This window comes from Lagenorhynchus albirostris, chromosome 19 (genome assembly GCF_949774975.1).
Source record: "Lagenorhynchus albirostris chromosome 19, mLagAlb1.1, whole genome shotgun sequence".
NCBI classification, from domain to species: domain Eukaryota; kingdom Metazoa; phylum Chordata; class Mammalia; order Artiodactyla; family Delphinidae; genus Lagenorhynchus; species Lagenorhynchus albirostris.
Window position 1 is genome coordinate 58,433,417 of NC_083113.1, and position 24,757 is coordinate 58,458,173.

Here is a 24,757-nt window from a genome sequence, read left to right on the forward strand (position 1 = left end):
CCGGGCCAAGCGAGCCCCGACCATGGGCCAGGTTGGGGGCCCCAGGGAACAAATCGAGGGCAGGAAGGCAAGTGCTTAGCGTCCAGTACAGGACCTGGAACAGGGGGAGCCCCAGTAAATATGTCAGGAAGCAAAATGAACTGAGTCAATCAGCAAGCAGGCCTGCCTGCCCTGAGCCACAGCTGTGGGCATGCTGGGGGTACAGCCTGAACAAGGGGTACAGCCTGAACAAGGCAGACAGGGTCCCCGCCAGTCCAACACACACACGGTAGAAGAAAACCCTGGAAACACACAAATAAATACATAGATAACAGTCCCACATGGTTTGTTACAGTAAGTTAAAGTCTCCCGGTAAGGCCCTCCATATTGCTCCCAATAAACACTGTTATAGGAGGAGACGGGTCCGCCAGAGACAGAGGCCACTTGAAACTTTCATTCAGTCGTTCGTTCGGTAAATATGGACTGAGCATCTAACACAATGCCGGGTACTGCAATAAGCACTTTGGTGCATTAGATCTTCACCACAACCCCTATGAGGCAGGAGCACAATGTGTATTTCATAGATTCAGAAACTGTGTTCCAGAGAAGTTAATTAATTTATCCAAGATCACACAGCTTCTCAGTAGCAGATTTGAGCTCAAGTTCAAGCCCAATGCCCAAGTATTAAGTGTGCTAAGCCCCATGATGGTCCTTCATTCAGGAGATATTTACTGAGTTCCTGTTATGGGGCAGGCATTGAGCCAGTTCCTCAGGATACATCAGTGAGCAGAACAGAACAAGTGCCCTTCCCTCAAGGAGCTGAGCCTGGGAAGACAGATGATAAACAAACGAACAAGAGAATGAGATGCAGGGGGCTGTGGGGGACAAACTGCTCAAGAGCAGAGCTGGACAGACCCACTTTCAAACTTGGCTCTGATTTCCTCTTTCTGAACCTCAGTTTCCTCATCTGTAAAATGGAAATAAGAGTAGTGCCAATGTGAAGATTTAAGAATACCTGGCACCCAGGACATACCCAAGAGAAGTGGCTGTTTGTATGAGTAGTTCAGAAAGAAAGACTGCATAAGGCAGGGGTTCCCAAGCCCCTGGCCACGGATTAATTAAGAGGGTGTCTGCCAGGCTTCTTCACTATGAAGTTCATTCTTTACCCTTTGTGATTAGTTTCTCATGGGGAGGTTCTTTGAGACCACATAGATACTCTGTTACTCAAGAAAACTTTACATTAGCATCCAGTAATGATTCTTGCCTGAATCAATTATGGCTATGACGGCTGTCCAGTGGTGAGTTTCTAACCATTTCCTCTAACTTTATTGGTTGGCACTGCAGTATACCTTTTCTCAGAGACAGATTACCACGTAACAGTGGGAAATTAGTCTCCCTGATTCCTTCTTGCCCCCAGCTTTTCTCCACACAGTAGTTAGAGAGATCCTTTGAACAAGGAAATCAAAGCCTGTTCACATGCAAAAGAATGAAGCTGGACCCCTACCTCACACCACACACAAAAATTAACTCAAATGGATCAAGAAGCTCAATGTAAGAGCTAAACTTTAAGCTCTTAAAAGAAAACATAGGGCTAAACCTTCATGACATTGGAATTTCCAGTGGGTCCTTAGATGTGACATCAAAAGCACAAGCAATAAAAGAAAAAAATTAGATAAACTGGACTTGATTAAAATTTTAAAGTTTCAAAATACACTATCAAGAAGTGAAGAGACAACCCCATACCTAGGGGAGCAATAGGAGGTGGCCCTCTTCTGGACTGAAGCCCTGTAGGGTATGGAGACATCCCCAGCTCAAGTTGCCTCTCAACAGGCCCCCATGAACCTCCTGCCCTTTCCATCTGACAGCTCCATCGTCTGCACCAAATGCTGCTTACTGCACACACCTGATGCTTCTGCTGCCCCGACTTTTCCTCGTTGATCATGCAGACAGTGCCTCTCAAACTTTAACGTGCATACGAATCACCTGGGTCTGTTAAGTTGCAGATTCTGCTTCCATGGGTCCGGGGTGAGGTTGTTTCTGTGTTTCTAAGAAGCACCAGGGATGCCACTGCTCTGGTCCATGGACCACACTTTGAGTCACAAGGTAACAGATGATCTGTTCACTGTATCAAGAAATGGACAAGAAGTCCTCCTCTCCTCTGCCACTCCCTTCCCTGCACTGCCCAGGGCCTTGGGAAGGGCTGCCTCCCTCTGAAGGCAGTGCCAGGTAGATGAGGTTTGTCCACTTGACCTAGAACTTGGAGACTGGGCAGAGGAGGGGCCCATGGACCACTGGCAAAGTCCTTTCCCCACCCCAAGAGCTCGACTCTAAAAAGAGACTATCTTATGGAGAGGCAAAATTTTGCAATTCTTGTGTATTCCAAAGCTGATATGGTGCTCTTTTCAGGATTCAGGGCAAACAGAACAACTGACTTAAAGGTTTAGCTGGGCATGGAGGAGGAGACCAAAAGCAACAGCTAGTGCCAAGTGAGGACCAGAAAAAGAATCCTTCACATCCCCCTACCTGTCCTCACTGGGTACCCTTTAAAGTTGGCTGGAGCCCCTGCCTACATCTAGTGAACTCACAGGAAGGAACAGGTGATGGGGGAGTAAAAGGTAAGAGAGAAAATGGAGGATACTTAATATCTGAGACCAATTCTATGTCTGGTTCTCACACTTATCTTCAGCCACTTATCCCTCTTTTACAGACAAGGAAACTAAGGCTCAGAAAAGGTTAAACGGTTTGTCCTAGGTCATATGGCAACCAAGCTGGCAAGAAATGTCTGTGTTCCTGACTCCTAAATCAAGCTCCTTTCTAATAGGTCTCTTAAATTGAATGTTTATATTGAGAGAAAAATCAAAGTACAAATGGCATTTTGTGGGATGGCAACTGCACAATCAATGTATTCCAATTAATTTGGAAAATCTTCTTGGGAGAAAGCAAACATTGTATTGAATGAGGGGAGGCAGTGAAATTGGTGGTCAGGGCAAGAATCATTTTCCAGATATAGGATCTTAAGGAATGGAATGAATGGTTTGCAGCTATTTATTTATTTATTTTAATGAGCCAGCAGAACTCAAGAAAGCATCCATTCATTCAAAAGCATTTAATAAGCATCTACTGCGTACCAGGCCTTGTGGTAAAGGGGACAGAGAGAGAGACAGGGTCATCGCACTTAGTCCCTAATACAATCATCTGTTATTCCTCTTTATACATGAGGAAACCAGGGCTCAGAGAGGCTAAGGAATCTGGCCAACTGGGATGTAAAGCCAGGTGTGTATGATCCCAAAGTCTACATTCAGGGTACTACCCATATATCACCCCTTAGAGATGAGGACATCAAGTCTTCATCTCTGTGACTACATGGACACAGACTATACCTGATATTATTCTCAATGTTGGCCTAGATTCAGAAAAACCACACTCTATCTGCCGATCCAAGTTAAGTAGGAAACTAGTGACATGCTGTCTACAAGAAATAAACTTTAAATATAAAGACATGGACATATCTGAAGTAAAAGGATGGTCTGGCAATGATAGAGTAATAAGCACCAGATTTATCCTCCTACCTTATACACAAAAGAGAAGAAATATGCAAGCAATCTCAGTTCAAGAGAGTCATGCCTGGGAGAATGAAAACAGAGGTGAGTCTCATGAGAGAACACACATGGTAACAGAGACAGAGAATGCCCTCACTGAGACCATCAGTAGATGCAATACAGCTGAGGAAAGGATCCCTGAAGCTAGGTCAATAGAAATTATCCAAACTGTAAAACAAAGAGGAAGGAAGAGAGAAAGGAGCAGGAAGAGAAGGGGGAGAAAGGGAGAAAGAAAAAGAGAGGGAGGAAGAGGGTGATGACAATGAGGGGCTTTAAATACACTTGGGACAAGATAAATAATCTAATATACATGTAACTGAAATCCCAGAGGGTAAAAGAGACGTGATGGTGTAGAAGATATATCTGAAGAAGTAATGGCTGAGAATTTTACAAAAGTAATAAAATATATCGTCACAAATCCAAGAAGATCACAGGACCCCAAGCAGGATTATTAAAAATAAATAAATAAAAACAGACACATCGTATTCAAAATACTGAAAGACAAAGAGAAAATCTTAAAGGCAGGCCAGAGAAATTAAGGAATTAAGGAAATGTAAGAACGACAGCAAACTTCTCATCAGAAACTATACAACACAGAGAACAGTGAAGTGGCATCATAAAAGCGCTGAGAAAAAAAATAACTGTCAACACAGAATTCTACCCCCAGGAAAAAGTACCTTTCATAATTGAAAGCAAAATTTAAAATTTTTTCAGAAAAACAAAATCTGAGATAATGAATTATCAGCAGATTTGTGCTACAAGATACTAAAGTTCAGTTTTTCAGGTGGAAGGAATATGAAACAAGACAGAATCATAGATCTACAGAGAGAAATGAAGAGCTCTGGAAACTGTACAAATGAAGGTAAATATAAAAGACCTTTTAAGTAACTTTTTAAGATTGTTTAAAGCAAAAATAGAAGCAAAGGATTGTGGACTTATAGCCTATGTAAAAGTAACAGGTGATAAGAATAGCACAAAAGATGGGAGAAATTGGGAGTAAACTGTTACAAAGTTCTCACACCAGACATGAAGTGATATATTATTTGAAAGTAGACTGTGAAAAATTAAAGATGTATACTCTAAACCCTAGGACAGCCAATAAAATATCTTTAACTGTTTAACGATATAATAACAATGTATTGTAGAGTTCATAGCATCTGTAGAATAAAATGTATGAGAAAAATAACACCACGGTTGGGGTTGCAGGAAATTTTTACTCACATCTCTTTGACCAAACCAACCACATCTGTAAAATGAGGACACTGCCCACCTCACAGGGTTATGAAGAGACCTAAATGAGATCACATGTGTGCAGTATGGAGCCCAGCCCTGACATGTAGTAAGTGTTGAATGAATGCGTGAATGTTCAGTAGCATATATCCCATTCATTACACGACAGAGTTAGGATTTCTGCCAAAGCAGAGACCCCCAAAAAGCTGAATGTAGACTTCCTACTTGGGGCTCACAAGGAAGTGGGTTAACTGCCAACCAGCTCTGTGTCTTCAAGTCCTGGTCTGTAATATAATCTATAATCAATTCCACCTCCAGAAACTCCCCACCTCCCAGGAGCTTGTAAGTGAGGCAGACAGAGTTTAGTCAGTAATGGCAGTCAGGAAAAATAAACTTACCTAGAGAAAGGAACAGAGAGAACCACAAACAGCTTATGCTGAGAAAAGGAATTCTGTAATCCCCCCAACATCTGTAACGCACATTTACCTTGTGATGGGCATCGGCACTTCTGTGTCTGACCTTGGGAAGACCCTAAGAAGTCTGGCTGGTTTGAAGATGAATGTATAAACCACACACAAACTCTACAGCAAACCAGCCAAAACATTCTCCAATCTGCCCTTGACATGTAAATATTACTATGAATCTAATATTAGATAATACTGCTGTGAATCTAATAAATCCCTAATGGAATAACAATTTGCGTTAGGTTTTGGGTCCAAATCCTAGGCTAAGAGCAGCAAGTAAAGCCTACAGAATGATCTCTAAATGGGATGTTGGTCAAAGGAATGACCCATTTTCCATTTTGCATGGGAGAAACGTGACTCAACTTAGAAGGGGGAACTGCTTGAGGAAAGGAGGTGATGTGAAAGCCCAGGGCATGTCTGGGTGGAGCCAGCATATCTTTGAGGCTGACATATTGGATGTTCCATGCCCCGTAGGCTATCTTCCCAGCCCACCATTCTGCACCATTCTTCTGCAGCAGCCAGCTGTGCACAGATGCAGTGCAGCAGTAGTGTACTTCACTGCACTGTGCGTGCCTTGCTTTCTGCCCAGCTTCTCTGCCTACTGCCTCCAGAAGCCCGTCCTGTCATGGAAGAGCCAAAGACATATCACCCTGTGGGACTGCCCTCCACCAACGAGAGATCAGAGCCAGTGGGTAAACACTCACCCCTTCGGGCTCAGTGGACAATCGCTAGGCTCATTCTACATACTTCCTCGGAAATCCCCGACAGAATCAATCGCCCACTGCATGGGTTAGCAGCAGCCCTGACTGGGCTCAAAACCGCCTCACGCCTCTTCCCCCAAAGAATCGGATTGCTCAATGACCAACTTAACTTTCAGAATTTACCAAATTTAACAATTTACCAAAATTTTGTTTATTTATTTATAACATTTAAAGTGATTTGTGTTGGGTGGAACAGTGTTAATACATTTTGAAGATTCTGCAAAGCTTTAGGTAACTAATTTTTGTTTTGTCTTCATGATAGCATTTTAAGGAACATGCAGCTGCAACTCTCCAGCAAGAGGGAGAAGGTAACCAGGAGACGAGCACACAGAACAGCCTGGGCTGATGATCCCAGGCGGGCAGTAGGAGACAGAGTGAGGTGGTGGGGAGGAGGCTGCCCCAAACCCTACATCCTGGCCCCACCATCTTCCTCAACCCTAACGATCCTTCCAGGTTGGGAGCCTGCGCTCTGGGCGGCTGCCGGGTTTAAGTATCAGCAACAATTCCTGACAGCTGTGCAGTCTTGGGCAAATAACTTCAGTTTCCATAAGCTCCTCGATAAAAGGGGGAAACTCCCCAACCCTCCACCCCACGCCCACCCCCCACCCCGGCCAGAGGACTTCAGAGGGGGTGAGATAAGACGGCATGTGTTCAGCCCACAATGCAGCAAAAGTATGATAAACAAGGGATGCTTTAATCATTGCTCTGGCCACAAATATTGCCTAAGGAGCTCCTGCAATTCTGAAGACGTAGCTGGAAGATACAAGATTCCTCTTGGCTACAGATGTGGTCACTTTTTAAGAGATACTGATTCGTGTACGAACCTTCCTGCACCACCTCTTCCCCAAGCCCTGGGCCAAGCACTGAGAACATCGCACACAATACTGCCCTCCAGAGGCTTCCAGGCGGGACACAGCAGGGAGAGGGGCACAGGGAAGAGGAGCAGCATCCACAAGAAAGGGACTCTGAAAGGGAGAAGCGCAGGTAGGGAGGGCTCTCCTGGCAGACAGAGTGAGAGGAGCAAAGTAAAGGAAGCTGGAAATAAAAACTAGGGGACCAGTCTGGCTGGGGTGGGGGCCGGAAAAGCCTGTGGCAGATGGGGTTTCACAGGTCGTAGGTCTCAGATGACTAAGGACTTTACCTACCAATAGAAAAAAAATCTATTCTTGCAATCAATGAAAGACTTCCTTTAGGGGGATGGAAATTTTTCCTTTGAAACTCCAAATTTTAATTTGCATCACTGGCACAGATATACATTACCCATTTAAGGAAACAGTTTCTGAACTCCTGAATCCTGCAGAAATTCTCCTGGGTATGTAGATCTTGGTTCTCCCTATTTGTCACCTCTGTGAAATTGCACTCAATCCTGCTCTAGCCCCAAATGCCTTTGAATAAATCTCACAGAATGCTGTGGTTGCCAGAACCCAATACGGATTACTTGATCTGGTGAACACTAACAAATTAGGAGAAGGGTGTGACGTGTGACATCAGACAGTGAACCTCTGAGTGGACAGCACTTGGCAAACCCCTGCCTTGCTGAAAAACAGTGACTCCTCTAAAAGGAAACTTACAGAGACTTCCCTGGTGGTGCAGTGGTTAAGAATCTGCCTGCCAATGCAGGGGACACGGGTTCAAGCCCTGGTCCGGGAAGATCCCACATGCTGCGGAGCAACTAAGCCCATGCGCCACAACTACTGAGCCTGCGCTCTAGAGCCCATGAGCCACAACTACTGAGCCCGCATGCCACAACTACTGAAGCCCATGTGCCTAGAGCCTGTGCTCCACAACAAGAGAAGCCACCACAATGAGAAGCCAGCGCACTGCAACAAAGAATAGCCCCCGCTTGCCCCAACTAGAGAAAGCCCGTGTGCAGCAACAAAGACCCAACACAGCCAAAAATTAATTAATTAATTAATTTTTTTAAAAAAAGGAAACTTACAGCTGCGGGAGCGAGAAAAAGTCCCTTATCTTAGTTTTGTCACCTGTAAAATGGGAATGACAACTGTGACCTACCTCAGAGCTGTTCTAAGGAATAAGTGCAATATTCATGTGGCACAGTTAATATAGTGTCTGCGACATATGAAGCATTCAATAAATGGTACCTAGCTATGTTTACATCATCATCATCACCATCACCACTATGACCACCCTATAGCTAAGTGTGCCTAGATGGTAGCAACACTCCACTCCATAATCCAACATTCAAACACAGATTCCCCTCCTGGACATGGGGGTAGAATGCTCAAATGCGAAACATTCTGGGACTGAAGGCAGATACTCAGCATGCATCATCACCCCTCTCTACTCCCATTCCTGCAACAGACATTGCTAGTTGATCACAGAACTCAGATGCAGTCTCCTCCTCATTCTTGACACACCACTCAGACCCACCAACAGATCAGAATTGGCCCAGGAGATGAAATATATCTACCCACTGAGACGTCCATGCCACTAGAGGCAATGGGCTTAAATTGTAAGAAGTAATTGGGCTGCCATCTGTTAAGGGACAGGCTGAATGGATTCCTGATTAGCCAGCAGAACTTTAGCTCAGGGTCCAAGGTTTTAAAAGCAAATCCAGGTTCACTCAAAAAGTATGAGAAATGCAGTAAGATATCCGGAATTGAGTCCCAGGACATTAATGGGAAAGTTGGTGAAATTTGAGTACCATCTACAGTTTACTTAAGAGCAATGTTCCTTAGTTTTGGCAAATCTAAAGTTATTACAAAATTAAAACTTTACTTAAAAATTAGTCTGACTGACACAGGAATAGCCAGGACCTGGAACCCAGCTAGCTGCTTCACCTGGAAGACAAGGTGACCAAAGCTTCAATCCCCAGAGCTAACCTGGAATAACCATGTCATGTAACCATGACAACCGTAAGTGCCCGATTTTCTAGGATCTTCCCAATTTCCAATATTCAGATATGATACCGACTAACACTGATAGGTATAAACCTTCCTGTATAATTTTTGGTTTCCCTTCATGGAATACTCTTCAAAACAAACAGTTTATTTGACTATCTTTTAAGATTTTTTTCTCATAAATTCATACATCTGAGAAAAAAAATTTTGTCAGTCTGTAGGTCTCAATTTTTCTTTGTTTGATAACATGATCACAGTCTATAGAACCTCAGTGCCTTCAAGCTCTGAGGCTCTGTCCCTTCACATCTGTTCCATTCACTACTCACCCCTTTGGAAGGAGACATCCCTGGGTTGAACCCACACTCACTCAGTGACCAGCTGTGTGACCTTGGGCAAATCACTATACCTCTCTGAGCGCCTCCATTACCTCACCTGTTAAAGGAAGGCTGAATTAAGACCATGCATGTAAAAAGCCTGTGGAACAGGTAGAGGTGGGAAACAGTGAATAGTAGCTATCACCATTGTTGGCACTCAGAAAATATCAGTTCACTTCCCTTCCTCTTTCCCACCACAGGAAAGCAAAACGTTCTGATGTAATCATTAGTAATTGCAGCAAAGAAGGCTGTCTAGCTCATTTCATAGAAGCATCTTCTCACATCCTACATTCCTGAGCACATTCATGATCATCTTCCCACCTGATAGGTGGGTATTAACTGAGTGAACACCTTCAACTCTTACTAGATCCAAGATACTTTCCTGCAGGAAGAATCAACCAAGTAGATGGCCAAGGCTGCAGTCATAAAGGCTCTACAGGAGCAGAAGGATCTTCAGCCAGGTTCACTCAAGTGGCTTTTGAGGCTGAGGTTCCTTACCATGTGGCCTCTCCATAGGGGTGCTCAGGACATGGCCGCCAGCTTCCACAAAGGAAAGGATCCAAGAGAGAAGGGGAGAGGGCAGGGAGAGAGACAGAGAGACAGACAGAAAGACAGAGAGACAAAGAGACAGAGAGATGGAGGAAGAAGGGCAGTGGTGGTGGGGGGGATTCACAAGGATGTGAATTCCAGGAGGTGGAACCACTGGGCATCATGGAGGCTGGCTGTCACGACCTGAGGTTTGTTCCCAAGGACAACGTCTGGGAGCACAGATGGGGGTGCCTATGTCATCCTCCGGGGCATGGTCAAGTGGCTGCCATCAATTAGGACCGAAAGCAATCCTGAAAAGAATGAGAAGGCTGCGACTTGACAGTAAATGGGAAAGGTTGACACTGCTTCTCACTAGCTGCAACACAACTGGCAGGCGTATACCTCAGGCATTAACACCTCCCTTGAGGGAGAGTAATTATTTCAGCACATTAGCAGGCTCGGCCTCATATGCATTTCAGAAACTCAACCAAGAATCAAAGCCAAGAGGTCACCCCTGCAGGTCGTTTTCAGATGGTCTTAAATTTTATTTAAGAAGGAAGAATTTGGGATTGCATAAACAGGGGCCACCTGTGCCCAACCCACCGGGTCATAATCAGCTTCTCTCTCACCTGGGAGTACAGAAACCAGAGAGAAGCTTGAAAACCCCAAGCAAACTTTGGAGTGCTTTGAGGAGAGTGGGAAGGAAAGCAGCTATTTTAATAGGAAAATAAATGAAGTGATAATCTTTTTGTCTTTAATCTTTTCACTGTGTCCAGAGGTAGGAAATTACAACCTGTGGCTTCCTCTCAGGCGAGCCCTTGGAAGCCAGGCCCTCAGAGACGCCCAGGGATCTAGAAGTCACAACAACTCAAGTAGCAAGGAGCAGTTCCAGGGGTCCAGCCTGGTGAGGCTCCTGCACATTTCACATCTGTGCTCTGAGAGGGAACAGAACCAGAGCACTCTACCTCAGTTTCCTCCTGTGTAAAGTGGGGTGAAAACTGTCTATTTCAGAGTACATTATTATTATTATTGATCATGGCTGTAACTTGGCTACATGTATTGAAGGTTTGCTTGCTCTAGGCCAGGCATTGGGCTAAACCTGTCACCAACACAGCCTCACTTGGCAAGTGAAGAAAAGGGAACTCAGAAAGGTGAAATCACTGGCCTCACCCACTGGCTGGCTGGACACACACACTGACCCCAGGACTGGTGGAACAGAGCAGGCCTCAGCCTGTGATGGGTGGATGGGTGGATTGATGAACGAACGGATTAGCAAATGGAGGAATAGGCCCACTGTACTGGTTGTGACAAGTCCAACTCCTTCCCTTAGAAGAAGTATTGGAAATTTCCATGTGTTTGCTTTCTGCAGTCTGTGAAAATGTTCCACAGGAGAACAAGCTTTGGCTGTGAAATACTTCATCTTTTCCCGAGGAAAAGCAGCACCTCTTTTCTCTTTCTCGTAAGTGAGGTAAAACAGTTTACATGGCCCCAACAGACCTAGCACCTTAAGGGTCAGGAGCTGGGGACTTCACCCAAACACACACAACATTAAAGTTCCCCTGAAGTTAACGTTACCACTGTTTTGTGCCCGTGAATAAAGCATTAAACAAATATTGAGCCTGACACACCTCATTACCCAAGGTCGTTAAGCGGCTCAGGAACACCGCAAGCTACATTTGAAGCCAATTACGAGGCCTCACACTAGGCGCTGGAACCACATGAGTAGCTGGCACATCCCCCAGCACATAGTAGGCACCTCGTAAAACACAGAGAGCAAGTCAACAGGATCCCCCTGCCCTGGAGATTAGCTGATTCCACCAACATGCTCTGTCTCGGATCCCAGCCCACAGGTCCCCAAGGCTGCATGAGACACAAACCACAGCACTCAGAGTTAAGAACAGCTGTGAGCACAAAAAGCAAATGATCTACACCAATGATAAATACCAATGATTCAGGTTTTGTTTTCAATTATTTTTTTATTGTGGTAAAATGCACAAAATTTACCACCTTTGCCACCTTTAAGTATATACTTCAGTGGTATTAAATACATGCGTAATGTGATATTATCACCACCATCTATATCAAGAACACTTTCAACTTCACCAGCTGAAACTATGTCAGGACCCTTGAGATTCCATATGAAATTTAGGATGTGTTTTTCCATTTCTGCAAAAGACATCATTGGCATTTTGATAGGGGTTATGTTGAATCTGTAGATCACTTTGGGTAGTATTGACGTCTAAAGAATATGAAGCCTTCCAATCCATGAACATGGGATATCTTTTCAATTACTTGTGTCTTCTTTAACTTCTTTCACCAATGGCTTTAGTTTTCAGTATACATGTCTTTCACCTCCTTGGTTAGCTTTATTCCTAAATATTTTATTTTTTGATGGTACTGTAAATGGAATTGTTTTATTACTTTCCTTTGGGGATTGTTCATAGTTAGTGTACAGAAATGCAAGTGATTTTTGTGTATTGACTTTGCATCCTGCTACTTTGCTGAGATCATTTATTAATTCTAACAATTCTGTGAAATCTTTAGGATTTCCTACATATTAGATCATATGATCTGTGAAGAGAGATCATTTTAATTCTTCCTTTCCAATTTGAATGGCTTTTGTTTCTCTTTCTTGCCTAGTTGCTCTGGCTACCACTTCCAGTACATGTTGAATAAAGTGGTGAAAGCGGGCATCCTTGCCTTGCTCCTGATCTTAGAGAAAAAGCTTTCAATCTTTCACCACTGAGTATGGTGTTAGCTGTGGGGTTTTTATATATGGATTTTACTATGTTGAGATAGTTTCCTTCTATTCCTCATTTGTTGAGCATTTTTATCATGACAGTTGTTTTTATTTAACAAATAATTCCTTGGCACTTATCTGTCAGGAACTGTTTAAACTGCTTTATAATTATTAATTCATTTAACGGCCACAGCACCTTATGAGGTAGAACTATTGTTATCTCCATTTTATAGATGAGGAAACCAAGGCACAGACCAAACACACAGTAAGCTGTAGAACTAGGATTCAAACCAGACCACCCAGCTCAGAGTCCATGTTTGAAATGACCAGGAACCAGAAGAGAGGTCAGCAGGTTGAATATTTATCATATCACAGACACTTTAAACTTACCACATTACCTAATCCTTCCCCAAACTGTATGATGTAGATATCTGTAAACCCATCTTACCCCCGGGAAACTGAGGTACAGACACTTAGGAAACTTGCCCAGGGCCACACTATTAGTGAGAGATAAAGGCTGGGTTTGAATTTAGTATGTTTAGACTATGGAGCCACAGAGCACCCTGACAACTCCTCAGTGGTGGGAGTGGCGAGGAGGAGGTCCTCCAAGGTTCTGCACCAGAAGAACACAGACTGTGGGATCCCGAAGCTGGCCCTCCTAGGCTGTAGAGAGCCTCTAGTACATGATCACTGATGGCAGAAAGATGACCCGGAGACAAGACTTGGGGGAGGGGGGAGGAGAAAGGTGGGTAAGAGGGAGGCAGGAGAAGGAAGGAGAGGAAATGAGGAACTGGGAGAGGAGAAGAGGGAGGAAGTGGTGGCTGGGGGGGGTGGTGGTAATGACACCAGAACCCATTTTTATTGCTATAGCACACGTTCAATCATGTAGGAATACCTAAGTATCATTTTAGTAACCAGATCACAGTCTTTCTGCATGGTGTGTATTCTCAACTTTCTGCCATCCAAAAATCCCAGTGGTAGAGAACGTCCCGTTTGCTGGTGCCCTGGATGACCCGGAACATGCAGGTGGCAGGACCCACTGCAGCCAGCCCCCCTTCTGCTTCAGTCTCCATCCTCCCCACCCACACCCACACCCACTCCCCAGGTGATTGCATCCAGCCGCAGGGCTCCAAAACAAGCCAGCTGGGAACTCGGATTTACACCTCTAGCCCAGACCTCACCCTTCCACGCAGACTCGGTTCTAACAGCCACGCCAACACCTCCACGTGGCTCCTCTGCAGTGCCCACCACTCCCACTCCTTCCCCCCTGCTCTCCCACCCCAGCCAATCCACCAGTATCTCAGGCTCGCTCCCACCATCCCAGGTCGCAAGGCCACCTCTCCTCAGCCAGTTCTCAGTATGGCCACCAGAGGGAGCGAGTTAGTATCCAACCTGGGGCCACTCAGTCAAGGAGCTTCCAAAGGGTTTTCCTAAGTCAGAATAAACCCTAAGTCCCTCCCATGATGCCAAGGCCTCGGGACTGGACCTGAGCTGACCTCCAGACCTCCATCCCTGACCACAGTCCACTTCATTCTCCACTCTAGCCACAGTGGGCTCCTGAACTTCTTCACCCTCCCTGCATGTCCACCCTCAGAGCCTTCGCACCTGCCACTCCTCTGGCACTCTGTCCCCACACTCGCCCCATTCAATCCTCTGCCCAGGGTCTCCTCTTCAGAGAGGCCCCCAACCCAATCACCACCCGTCCTTTTTCTGCTTCGCCTTTCTTCCTAGCACTGTCACCACCTGACCATCTCTTTGCTTACATATATTTTATTGTCTTTCACTTTCTGTCGAGTCAGACCTGCTTGAGAAGAAAGCAATGTCTACGAAATGGCACATCTCGGTCCCCAATTTTGTCCACTGATGACAACTGGAGGCCCATGAGGGTTGGGGCATTGCCGTCCCAGCTCATAAATGTTAGTGACTCAGGGACCCACACAAGTCAGCATGTGCTGAGTTTTATGCCTGGCTAACTTTCCATGCTTCACACATGCCCTTGGCCATGACCTCAGCCCCCATTACTGGTGCAAGTCCAAGGACATTCCAGTTAAAGATGCCTCGCTCTTTTGTCTTGTTTTGTTTTGTTTTTAGTATGTTGACTGGCATTGTCAGCTGTCCTCAGCTGGAACCACACGGGATGACAAAGGCTATGGACAGACCACTTCCAGCAGAGGCAGTGCAAACACCCGCAAACTTGTAAGGAGCTGCTCACGGCTCAATTAAACAATGCCAATTAAAATGACACAGTAACAGCATGCTTTACCTCTCAGGCTGGCAGAGATTCAAAAGAGGAGGAATGCCTGGTGCAGGTATGGGGAAGGGAGGCCCTTTCACTGCTGTGTGGTAGGGTTGCATCATAGAGGCACTCTGAGAAACATCAATACACCTGTGTCACAGAAATAGCAGGCAGGAGTCACCGCACAACCAGCACTCATGGCACTGCCCTGCGTGCACAGGTCTCTTCAGACACACGTCTACAGTACACACTCCCAAACATATCTGACAATGGAACCGTCTAAGAGCACCAAACATAGTGAATGTTCCGTGGAATGCATTTTGGAAAGAATTGCTATCTGCAAAACTTCCAGCAATAGTGAAGCTGAGATATAGGCTAGGAAGGTATCAGCATTTAAAAGAAACAGGGTTATGGGAGAGATCCTGGTTCTGTGTGGTCTTGTGTGGTCCCTTGTAGTCCCATGTGACGCCATGTGGCCATGGGTGGTCCTCTGCAGCCACAAAAGACCCTCTCTGGGACAACAGTTTCCCCTTTTTCAAAAACAGGATAACAATAATTATCTCAGCTTCCAAGAATTAAATGTGAGAATTGTAAGAATTAAATGAGGTCCCAGGAGTAAAAGTACATAATTTAGTACTTTTAAAATCTGTATATCACGTTTCTCTATTCTCAAAATTTTCCAAAGCAAACTGTACTGTTTTTTAAATTAAACTTTTGAGATATTTGTAGATTTACATGAAAGAGAGATCCCATGTCACCCTTCAGTTTGCCCCAACTATAGTCTTGCAAAACGATAATACAATCTCAAAGCAGAACATTGATAAAGTCAAGAGAGAGGATATTTCTTTCACCTCGAGGATGCTTCATGTTGCTCTTGTATAGTCACACCCACATCCCTCCCACCTCACCCTCTCCTGAATCCCTGGTAACCACTACTTTGTTCTCTATTTCTATAATTTTATCACTTCAGGAATGTTATACGGGACAACTGGATATCCACATGCAAAAGAATGAACCCCGACCCCTACCTTCACACCATATACAAAAATTAACTCAAAATACGTCAAAGACCTAAATGTCAGAGCTAAACTATAAATCTTTAGGGAGAAAACATGAGTAAATCTTTGTGACCTTGGATTAGGCAATGATTTCTTAGATATGACCATATATCCTAAAGCACAAGCAACCTAAGAAATAATTGAAAATTGGATTTCACCAAAATTAAAACCTTTTGGACTTCAAAGGATATCATCAAGCAAGTGAAAAGGCAACCAGCAGAAGAGGAGAAAATATTTGCAGAAGATCTATCTGATAAAGATCTAATATCTAGAATATATACAGAACACAAACTCAACAGTGACGCAAAGAAAGAGATAACCAATCAAAATATATGCAATTGGTTTGAACAGACATTTCTCCAAAGAAGCTATACAAATGGCCAATAAGCACATGAAAATACGTTCAGCGTCATTAGCCATTAGGGAAATGCAAATCAAAATCACAATGAAAGGGCTTCCCTGGTGGCGCAGTGGTTGAGAGTCCACCTGCCGATGCAGGGGACGCGGGTTTGTGCCCCGGTCCGGGAGGATCCCACCTGTCGCGGAGCAGCTGGGCCCGTGAGCCATGGCCGCTGAGCCTGCGCGTCCGGAGCCTGTGCTCCGCAACGGGAGAGGCCACAACAGTGAGAAGCCCGCGTACCGCAAAAAAAAAAAAAATCAGGGCTTCCCTGGTGGCGCAGTGGTTGGGAGTCCGCCTGCCGATGTAGGGGACGCGGGTTCGTGCCCCGGTCTGGGAAGATTCCACATGCCGCGGAGCGGCTGGGCCCGTGAGCCATGGCTGCTGAGCCTGCGCGTCCGGAGCCTGTGCTCCGCAACGGGAGAGGTCACGGCAGTGAGAGGTCCACGTACCGCAAAAAAAAAAAAAAAAAAAATCACAATGAGATACCATTTCACACCCACAAGGATGGCTAAAATCAAAACAACGTATAATAACAAGTGTTGGCAAGGACACAGAGAAACCAGAAAGTTTATACCTTGCTGGTGGGAATATGAAATACAAAATGGTGTACAGTTTTCCACCGTGAAAAATTGAGGCAGCTCTTCAAAACATTAAAGAGAGTTACCTATGGCTCAGCACTCCTAGGTACATACCCGAGAGGAATGAAAACATGTTGACACAAAAATCTGTAAACAAATGTTCACAGCAGCATTATTCATAATAGCCAAAAAAGTAGAAACAAAACAATGTCCACCAACTGATGAATGGATAAACAAGATGTGGCATGTCCCTAAACTACAATATTATTCAGCCATAAAAAAGAATGAAGCAGACTTCCTGGGTGGTCCAGTGGTTAAAACTCTGCGCTTCCACTGCAGGGGGCGTTGGTTCAATCCCTGGTCGGGAAACTAAGATCCCACATGCCGCAACGCAGCCAAAAACAAAAAGGAATAATGAAGCACTGACACATGCTACAATGTGGGTGAGCCTTGAAAACATTATGCCAAACAAAAGAAAGCCAGACACAAAGGACACATATTATATGATTCCATTTATATGAAATGTCCAGAGTCGGAAAAGTGAGAAAGTAGGTTACTGGTTTCCAGGGGTGGGGAGAGAAGGGAAGGGGGAGTGAGTGCTTAATAGGTATAGGGTTTCTTTTGGGGGCAAAAAAGGTCTGGAATTAGATAGTAGTGATGATTGCACAACCTTGTAAATACAGCAAAACCCACTAAATCATACACAGTAAAAAGGTGCATTTTATGGTATGTGAATGATATTTCAGTTTTTAAAAATTCAAATTACATGCAATTTTATGTTACTTAAAGTGAGACCCACATGAAACAGGTGCTAAAACCATTTCAGGATCCTCGTCCAGAGGATCTGCTGTCCTTGCAAAGGGAAGAGAGACTCAGTGATGGGCCCCCTCCCACAGGGGCACAAAGGTGAAGAACAAGTCCCACCTTCACAAAGGAAAATCACAGGTTATCATTTTTAAAGTAGCCACTTTAAGAGTTTCACAAATAACATTTATTGACTGTATTCATAATGGAATCCCACCCGCATTCACACAACTCCACTACAACTAAGAACCACCTGATGATAAATAATTTGGATTGACTCTTGGATGTGAATTATATGATCTGAGAAAACGGTGGCTATTACAGACTCTTCCTGATGTGATGGCTTTCGTTAAAGACCTTGAGTATGACTAACATTTGTGTTGATGTTCTTGACAGTAGCTGTTGATTCCAACTTCAAACCTAAACCAACTGGCTAGAAAGCAAAGAGAAAGGCAATTACTAGGAACTGCCCCCCAAACTGAAACCACATTGCCCTTGCAGGGCCTGTTTGGGGAACCTCCGAGGGGTGGAGGGTGAAGGAAACCCCACCACAGAGCGGGATGTACGCTTGGTCCCTGAGGAGCCCAGGCAGAAAACAGGGTGCAGCCTTGGCTGGCTCACTTTCCAGCTGTGGGACCTGAGGCGATTCACTCAACCCCCAGAGCCCACTCTCCCTTCTGGAACTCCGAGGAGAATCCCAGCTTTGCAGAACTGTGGAAGGAATCAAATAAAACGAAGGCTACGGCAAGTCCAGCCACAAAGGCAAGTGCTTGACTCATCACTACTCTTCAGGGCTCCCTGTCGGGCAGTTCAGAGCTCACCTGATCTCCTGAGGTCTCTGAAGTTCTAGCAAGTCTCTGCCAGGCCAGCAGATGGGCCAACAGCCTCTCCTGAGATAGGCTGGGTGTGTGCTTTGGGGGATCTCACAGGGCACCCCACATACACCTCAGGCAGGTAAGATATTTCTCCTAAACAGGTGATTGGTGCCTGACCTCTGCCCTAAGATGCTGGCTCTGAAGCAAACACGTCTTATAAAAGCATTAGCAATTTTCCTTTGGCCCACCTGGACCAACTACTTAACACAGACCATCTACAGACAAGTTTCTTTCTTTGCTCTTCCCAGAGTGGGAACCAGGGAGTCCAACTAAATTTGACATCGAGATGGCAAACACAGACAGAAAGATGAAACTTAAAAAAAAAAAAAAGGAAATCTCACAATGCTGCCCCACTAAGGTTCACAGATCACGCAAAGCTGACGGACCCCCGCCCGGCCCCTTCCTGGGGGCACTCGCCCTAGAGAAGTTGCAACCCAGGTCCATACAGGCACTTGTACGCAGATGTGCATCACAACATCATATGTGACCGCAGGGAGTGCCCAATACTAGGAGAGTGGACAAGCAGGATGCTGAGAGAGGAACTTCCACTTCCAGACAAGATGGTGGGACAAAGACAGGGCTACCTTCCCGTCTGAACAACTAGAAAACTGGGCAGAAGACATCTGAAACTGTTTTCAGATACTGGACACTTTCTAGAACATTCCCCTTACAACTGTGTGGAGGAGACAGACAAAAAGCAAACAAGTCAATATATGTAAATTCTAATTGTGCACATTTACATGTTGATATGTATTTGCATATTTACATACCTGTGTGTGTGTGTTTGCACGTATTTACATACAGGTGTGATAAAAGAAACAGAAAGAAGGGGGTGGATGGGGGTAATGGTTGGGGAGATGGGTAAACTGGGGCAGCGGAGTTTAGAGATGGAGGAGGAGAGCTCTTTCCAAGAAAACTAAAGCAAACAACCAGGTAAGGGGACACCCTGTCTTGAAACTGAAGTCGCCCTGGAGGCTTCCTGGGTGGTGGTGGGGGACTGAATGGGGTTCCAGGTGAGAAACACAGGCCTGGGCAAGGACAGTGGGTCCGAGGCCAGAGAAAGGGCTTTTCAATATGGAGCCTTGATGGTTGGGGCTGGGCTGGGGGAAAGGGGAGAGGCAGCAGGTCCCCCGAGGGTGCGATGCGCTCAGACCTCAGAAGGCTGGCTAGTCGAGCTGGCTTAAAATCCACTTCCAACCCCAACACAACAGAAATCTGCAGAAACTGGAACCAATGGTCTTTTGGGGGCAGGGGAATTTGGGAACTTGGGAACAGGGAAGAGAGGAGGAAAGAAAAGTGGGTGGTCCCAAGACACCCCACCTCCCCACCATCAGCCCTGGCCCTGGCGTATCTGGATTGCTCTTCCCTTGCATTTTCTGGAAGAAGATACCTGTGTCAGGTGTGAGCAAGAGTCCAGACAATGGTAACAACATAACAGGAATCATGGCCGTGCTCATCTCTCACCCTCTGCTGAGCAACAACCAAGTTCTCCCACATCCTCAACTCAACTAAACCCTGGGAGTGAGATGAGCCCAAGGCCACCACTGCCCCACCCGCACCTGCTCACCGGAGGGCCACGATGACACTCAGTAGGGCCTGGAGGACGATCAGGAGGCTGAGGCTGAGGGGCAGGAGGGAGGCCGGGAGGCTTGCTGGCTGCCCTGGGGACAGCGGCGCAGCCTGGTGAAGGGCCTGGAGCTGCTGCCACTTGAGGAGACGGCGCCCTTCACCATCACAGATTCTCCAGCGGTTGTACCCAGAGCGCACGTCCAGGGGGACTTCTAGGCAGAGAAAGAGAGTCAGGCCTCAGCGGGGTGTGGGGACAGGATGCTCTCAAGTCTGCACCCATGAGAGAGCCCTCTGGAACCCAGGGCAAGGAAACCAGGTGTCCCAACAAGGCAGGTCACAGCCCAGGGGTGTGCCCACTGAGATGAAGAGAGCACTGCTGTTTGTTTGTTTCTAGGGTGATTGCGGGGCCTCGTGGCTGTGTTTTCGGAGTCTTTATCTTTTAGAGCTGCCTACTGAAATATTTATGAATGAAATGATATGGTAGTTAGCTGGGATATGCTCCACATTAATCTTTTTCTTTTTCATTTTTTTCATTTTTTTTTTTTTTTTTTTGGAGGTGGGGATGGAGTGGGTGAAGCACATATGAAACCACATCTACCAGGAGCTGATCATGGCTATAGATGAGAGACGGGAACTTGGGCTTTAGTGGAGTATTTGAAATTTCCCATAATAAGAAGTTAACAACAACCACATCCACAAACAGAATTCAAACATCTCCATCTCCTTGATGCTCTTTAGCTTTTTCAAGACCTGCTTTTGTCACATGTGACCCTCTTGATGTTATATCTCTTATTTACTTTATTACACTATTAATATGTTACTACTAGAAAATGTACACTCTAATTATACTAATATAAAATGCGCTCAAAGTATATTTTCCTTATAAAAAATTCTACCACAAAAGCATAAAGAGGAAAAGCACATGAGCCCTCTATTTACAAGGAAAATACAAGATCAGAGACACAGATTTTCCCTTTAAAATGGAAATCAGCTGGATTTGAGGCCAAGGGAACCATCCCATATTTTTAATCACTCTGTACAAAGCTCAGCTCAAGGAAAGAAGGATCCCTATCTTCCTGGCAGCAGTGAGACTCGCTCTCTCACTCCTGTCCTATGAACACCTTCTGGCTTGAATGGGTTTGAGGCTTGAAACATTAACATAAATCACCTGAACTATAAAACAATGGCTGGAGTAAAAATTAATACTGGTTTTTAACAACGTATCAGTGGATGCATTATTCAACAATAAACTGACTGAACTTTTAGACTTTCTTAAAGATGCAGAGTGTTCAAAGCCAAAAACAACCAATAAAAATAAGCCCATAAATCGGTGATTATACGGTGAGAAGAGTACTTTCTCAGGTGGTTCTCGTTCTCCTGCCTGTTTTTTGTTTTTTCGTTTTTGTTTGTTTTTTGTTTTTGATAAAGTGATTTCTGGCTCTTCCACCTGAAGCTTGAGGCAACGTATTGCTACCTGTTTTGCTCATCATGCACCCCACCAAGAGCCTCTCTTTGCTGGGCCTGACCTGCCCCCTTCCCCACCCACAGGGGTTACCTGTGACTGTCAGCTGAGACAAATGATAACAGCCTTCACCTAAGCACAATCAGAGCTTTCATTTTTAAAACTGACATTAAGGGAGTCCTATTGCCTGGGCTACAATGACTTCTTTTCCTACACTGCAATGTGCGCGGGAGTCCATTTCATCATCCCTAACAGCTGCGAACTCTAGGCAGCTGGCGCCACATTTCAAACGCACCCCCATTCATGTCCATCCTCCAACTGAGAGACACTTAGGTTGCTTCCAGTTTTTTGCCAAGGAAATCACTGCCGCAGACAGACGTGCGTGGAGTGTCTACACATATTACCCAGATGTGGGCTTGTTGGATTAAAGATTGTGCACGTTATAAAATTTGATCGATACCTCCAAACCTCCCGCCAAAGGCCGTGACAATTCGTGCTCCTCCTAACTGTGCTACTTTTATAATCAAGAAAAAACTAGGTATCTTCTGCATGCAGAGGTAGGCGTGTGGGATAGTGGCTGCTCGTTTCCCAAGCACTCTCCCCCTTAGCTGAGTGCCCCTGGGCGGGCCTCTCAAATTACCTGCACATCACAGGAACCCCATGTCAGACATCCAACCTCTCGGTACCCGTCCAGTCCCTCCTTCACAGAGTCCATCGAGGGGACTCACTATGCCCTCTGGCCCCAGCACGAAAAGGGGAGGGTGTGATCTGAGCCAACAAATCGTCCACTCCTTTGCTCACATGCAACGCAGAGAAAGCACACGTGTCGGCTATCTGCAAGGGAGAGCACCTCCGCTCATTTTAGAGACAAAGAAAGTAAAGGTGTGGGTGGAGACACCACCTCCTGGTGCACCATGACTGAGCACGTGAGTACATGCATACATCACGCCGCAGATATATGGATATGCGAACACACCTTGTCATGACTACACTGCACTGTGAACATATGAACATGCGAGTATGTGCTATGCCTGTCATGAACATATGAACGTATGAATATACTGTATGATGAATATATGCATAAATGTGGTGCCATGAACATATAACGTGTCCTGAATATATGAAAGTAGGAATACATCAACATACAAACATATATACTATATCATAAATACATATTTATACACAACACATACATACACATACCATATCATGAATTATAGAAGAGTAGAGCTTAAAAAACACTTCAGATACCACCTAACCCCAGGTTGCAAATTGGTTTCTTCCTGAGAGCCAATGTTGATAACTGGTAGAGTCTGAGTCTTCTCTGGGTTCACTGGGAAAACATGGGGGATGATTAGTGATGCCTGGTGAGGGTAGGGGTGGGAGAAGTGGTGTGTGCGCCAGTCTGTGGTCTTCTTTGTGTTACACCCATCTGGGGATGACAAAAGTCTCCCCCACCCCATCATGATGTTCATGAGACCCCCGCCTTCCTTGGGGACAGGGAAGGGATGAGACATGTGAGCAATGAGTTACCTGGGATGCCTTTAAAACTCTGCTGCCTTTTCACCACCTAAGATAAAAGATAAGGATGTGGGCAAGCGTTGTCAGCCCCAGTGATCCACCAAGAAGGGGTCCCAGTGATTTGGCCTGGAAACCCCCTGGAAGGGGTCCATGGCCAGCTCAGAATGCAAGTTGTGTTCTCCTTTTAAAAAGCCTCTGGGTCTTAATTCTGGGGGCAGTATGCTACTTGATGACAGAAAACCAGCAGCTGGAATGTGAGTGAAGGCAGAAGGAAGCCTCTCACTCCAGAAAAGCTTGCTCAGAAAGCAAGGGAGAGAAGTGGCCCTGGAGCTGAGTTGGGCTGGACCTGGCTGACCATCTCCCACCACAGTTGCTGGCCTGGAACCCAGAGCTGTGGAGGTACCAGACAGAGCCAAAGAGCAAGGACAGACACTCGAGCAGTGGTCCTTCCCCAGCACCCTCCCTCCAGGCCTGCCAGGCTGGGGCTACAAGTGCAGAATGCTCAGACAGGCGGAGAGAGCTGAGGGGGAGAGGAGGCAAGGAGAGGGAGGAGGGGTGGGAAGGAAGAGGGAGGGAGGTGAGGGAGGTGGAGAAGAGGGAAGAGGGAGGAGAAGGCAGGAGAGGAGAAGGGGAGAGAAGACATGGCCGGAAAGGTGACTGCTGTCACCTTTGTCACCTTTCTGATGGCACCCTCATCAGAAAGCAGTGCACCCCACCCTTCCCAACACCACCAGGACACCTGGCCTGGGCCTGCCCTGAGTACCACTTGCCTCCTGCACTCTGCTGCCCTAGGCCACAGCTTCCAGAGGGCCCCCAGACATCAATGGAGACCACTGTGGGGAAAGAACCCAGCACCCTTTCCCTCATCTCTGGGTCCCTCCTTAGCCCGCCTCTCACTTTCAGGCCTCGCTGCCATGCGAGCCTCCCTCTTACCTTCTTGTGAGACCTCAGGACCTGGGGCACCTAGTAGGGCATCACAGCCTGATCCCTAGGCAGCGGGAGGCGGCCTCCAGAGTGGTGGCATGGGCAGGGGCATGCCTTGGTGGTTTGGGGGACGTAAAACCAGACCATCTTTTGGATCTAACAGAGGAAGGGAAGAGAAGGTCCAAAGCGGGGTAGAGCCACGCCCCAGACAACCTCAGCCTCGGGGACAGGGCCCTGGAGAGTGCCTCTCCTATGCCCCGCCCACAGCACACCCCAACAGCCCAGCTGAGGGAACAGGTCCCCATTCCATGATATTCCCAGTGGTGGCTGGCACCCTCACGACCCACCACCTGCATCTCTGCAGTGGGGCATCTGTGTGGTACTGTGGCGGGACACATGGGTGGGAGTTGGGAGGCCTGGCTCTGTCCTGAGCCTGGCAGCCTCCAGGAACAACCCTTAGGCACAACGTTTAGCCTCTCCGAGCCTCAGCATTCTCGGCTAGAGAGAGGGCTCTGCCAGAATCCTGACAACATTGGTCAGAGTCTAAAATGGATAGTCTTTGGTCCAGCAATTGCACTCCTGGGACTGTATCCCAGGAGGACACATGAGCATTTGCTCAAGAACACTCAGTACAGCACTGGCTGTAGTGACCAAATAGCCTGAATGCCTATAATAAGGGACAATAAATTATGGACGTGGGAACAGAGGGAATGGGTGGCCTTTGGAAAGAATGAGGCAGACCTGTCTGTCCTGACACAGAATGAGCATAGAGACACAATATTAAGTGGGAAATG

The 24,757-nt window shown here is 46.1% G+C and overlaps 1 protein-coding gene across 1 annotated transcript in view; it reads right to left on the bottom strand.

Annotated features, from left to right (window-relative positions):
• The window catches only part of C19H16orf95 (chromosome 19 C16orf95 homolog), a 438,566-nt gene that overhangs the window by 406,383 nt on the left and 7,426 nt on the right, over positions 1-24,757 (bottom strand). Inside the window, 4 exon segments of the mRNA XM_060129824.1 lie at positions 20,055-20,268; positions 22,750-22,851; positions 23,052-23,088; positions 23,973-24,119. Of these exon segments, the coding sequence (XP_059985807.1) occupies positions 20,055-20,268; positions 22,750-22,851; positions 23,052-23,088; positions 23,973-24,119 (500 nt within the window).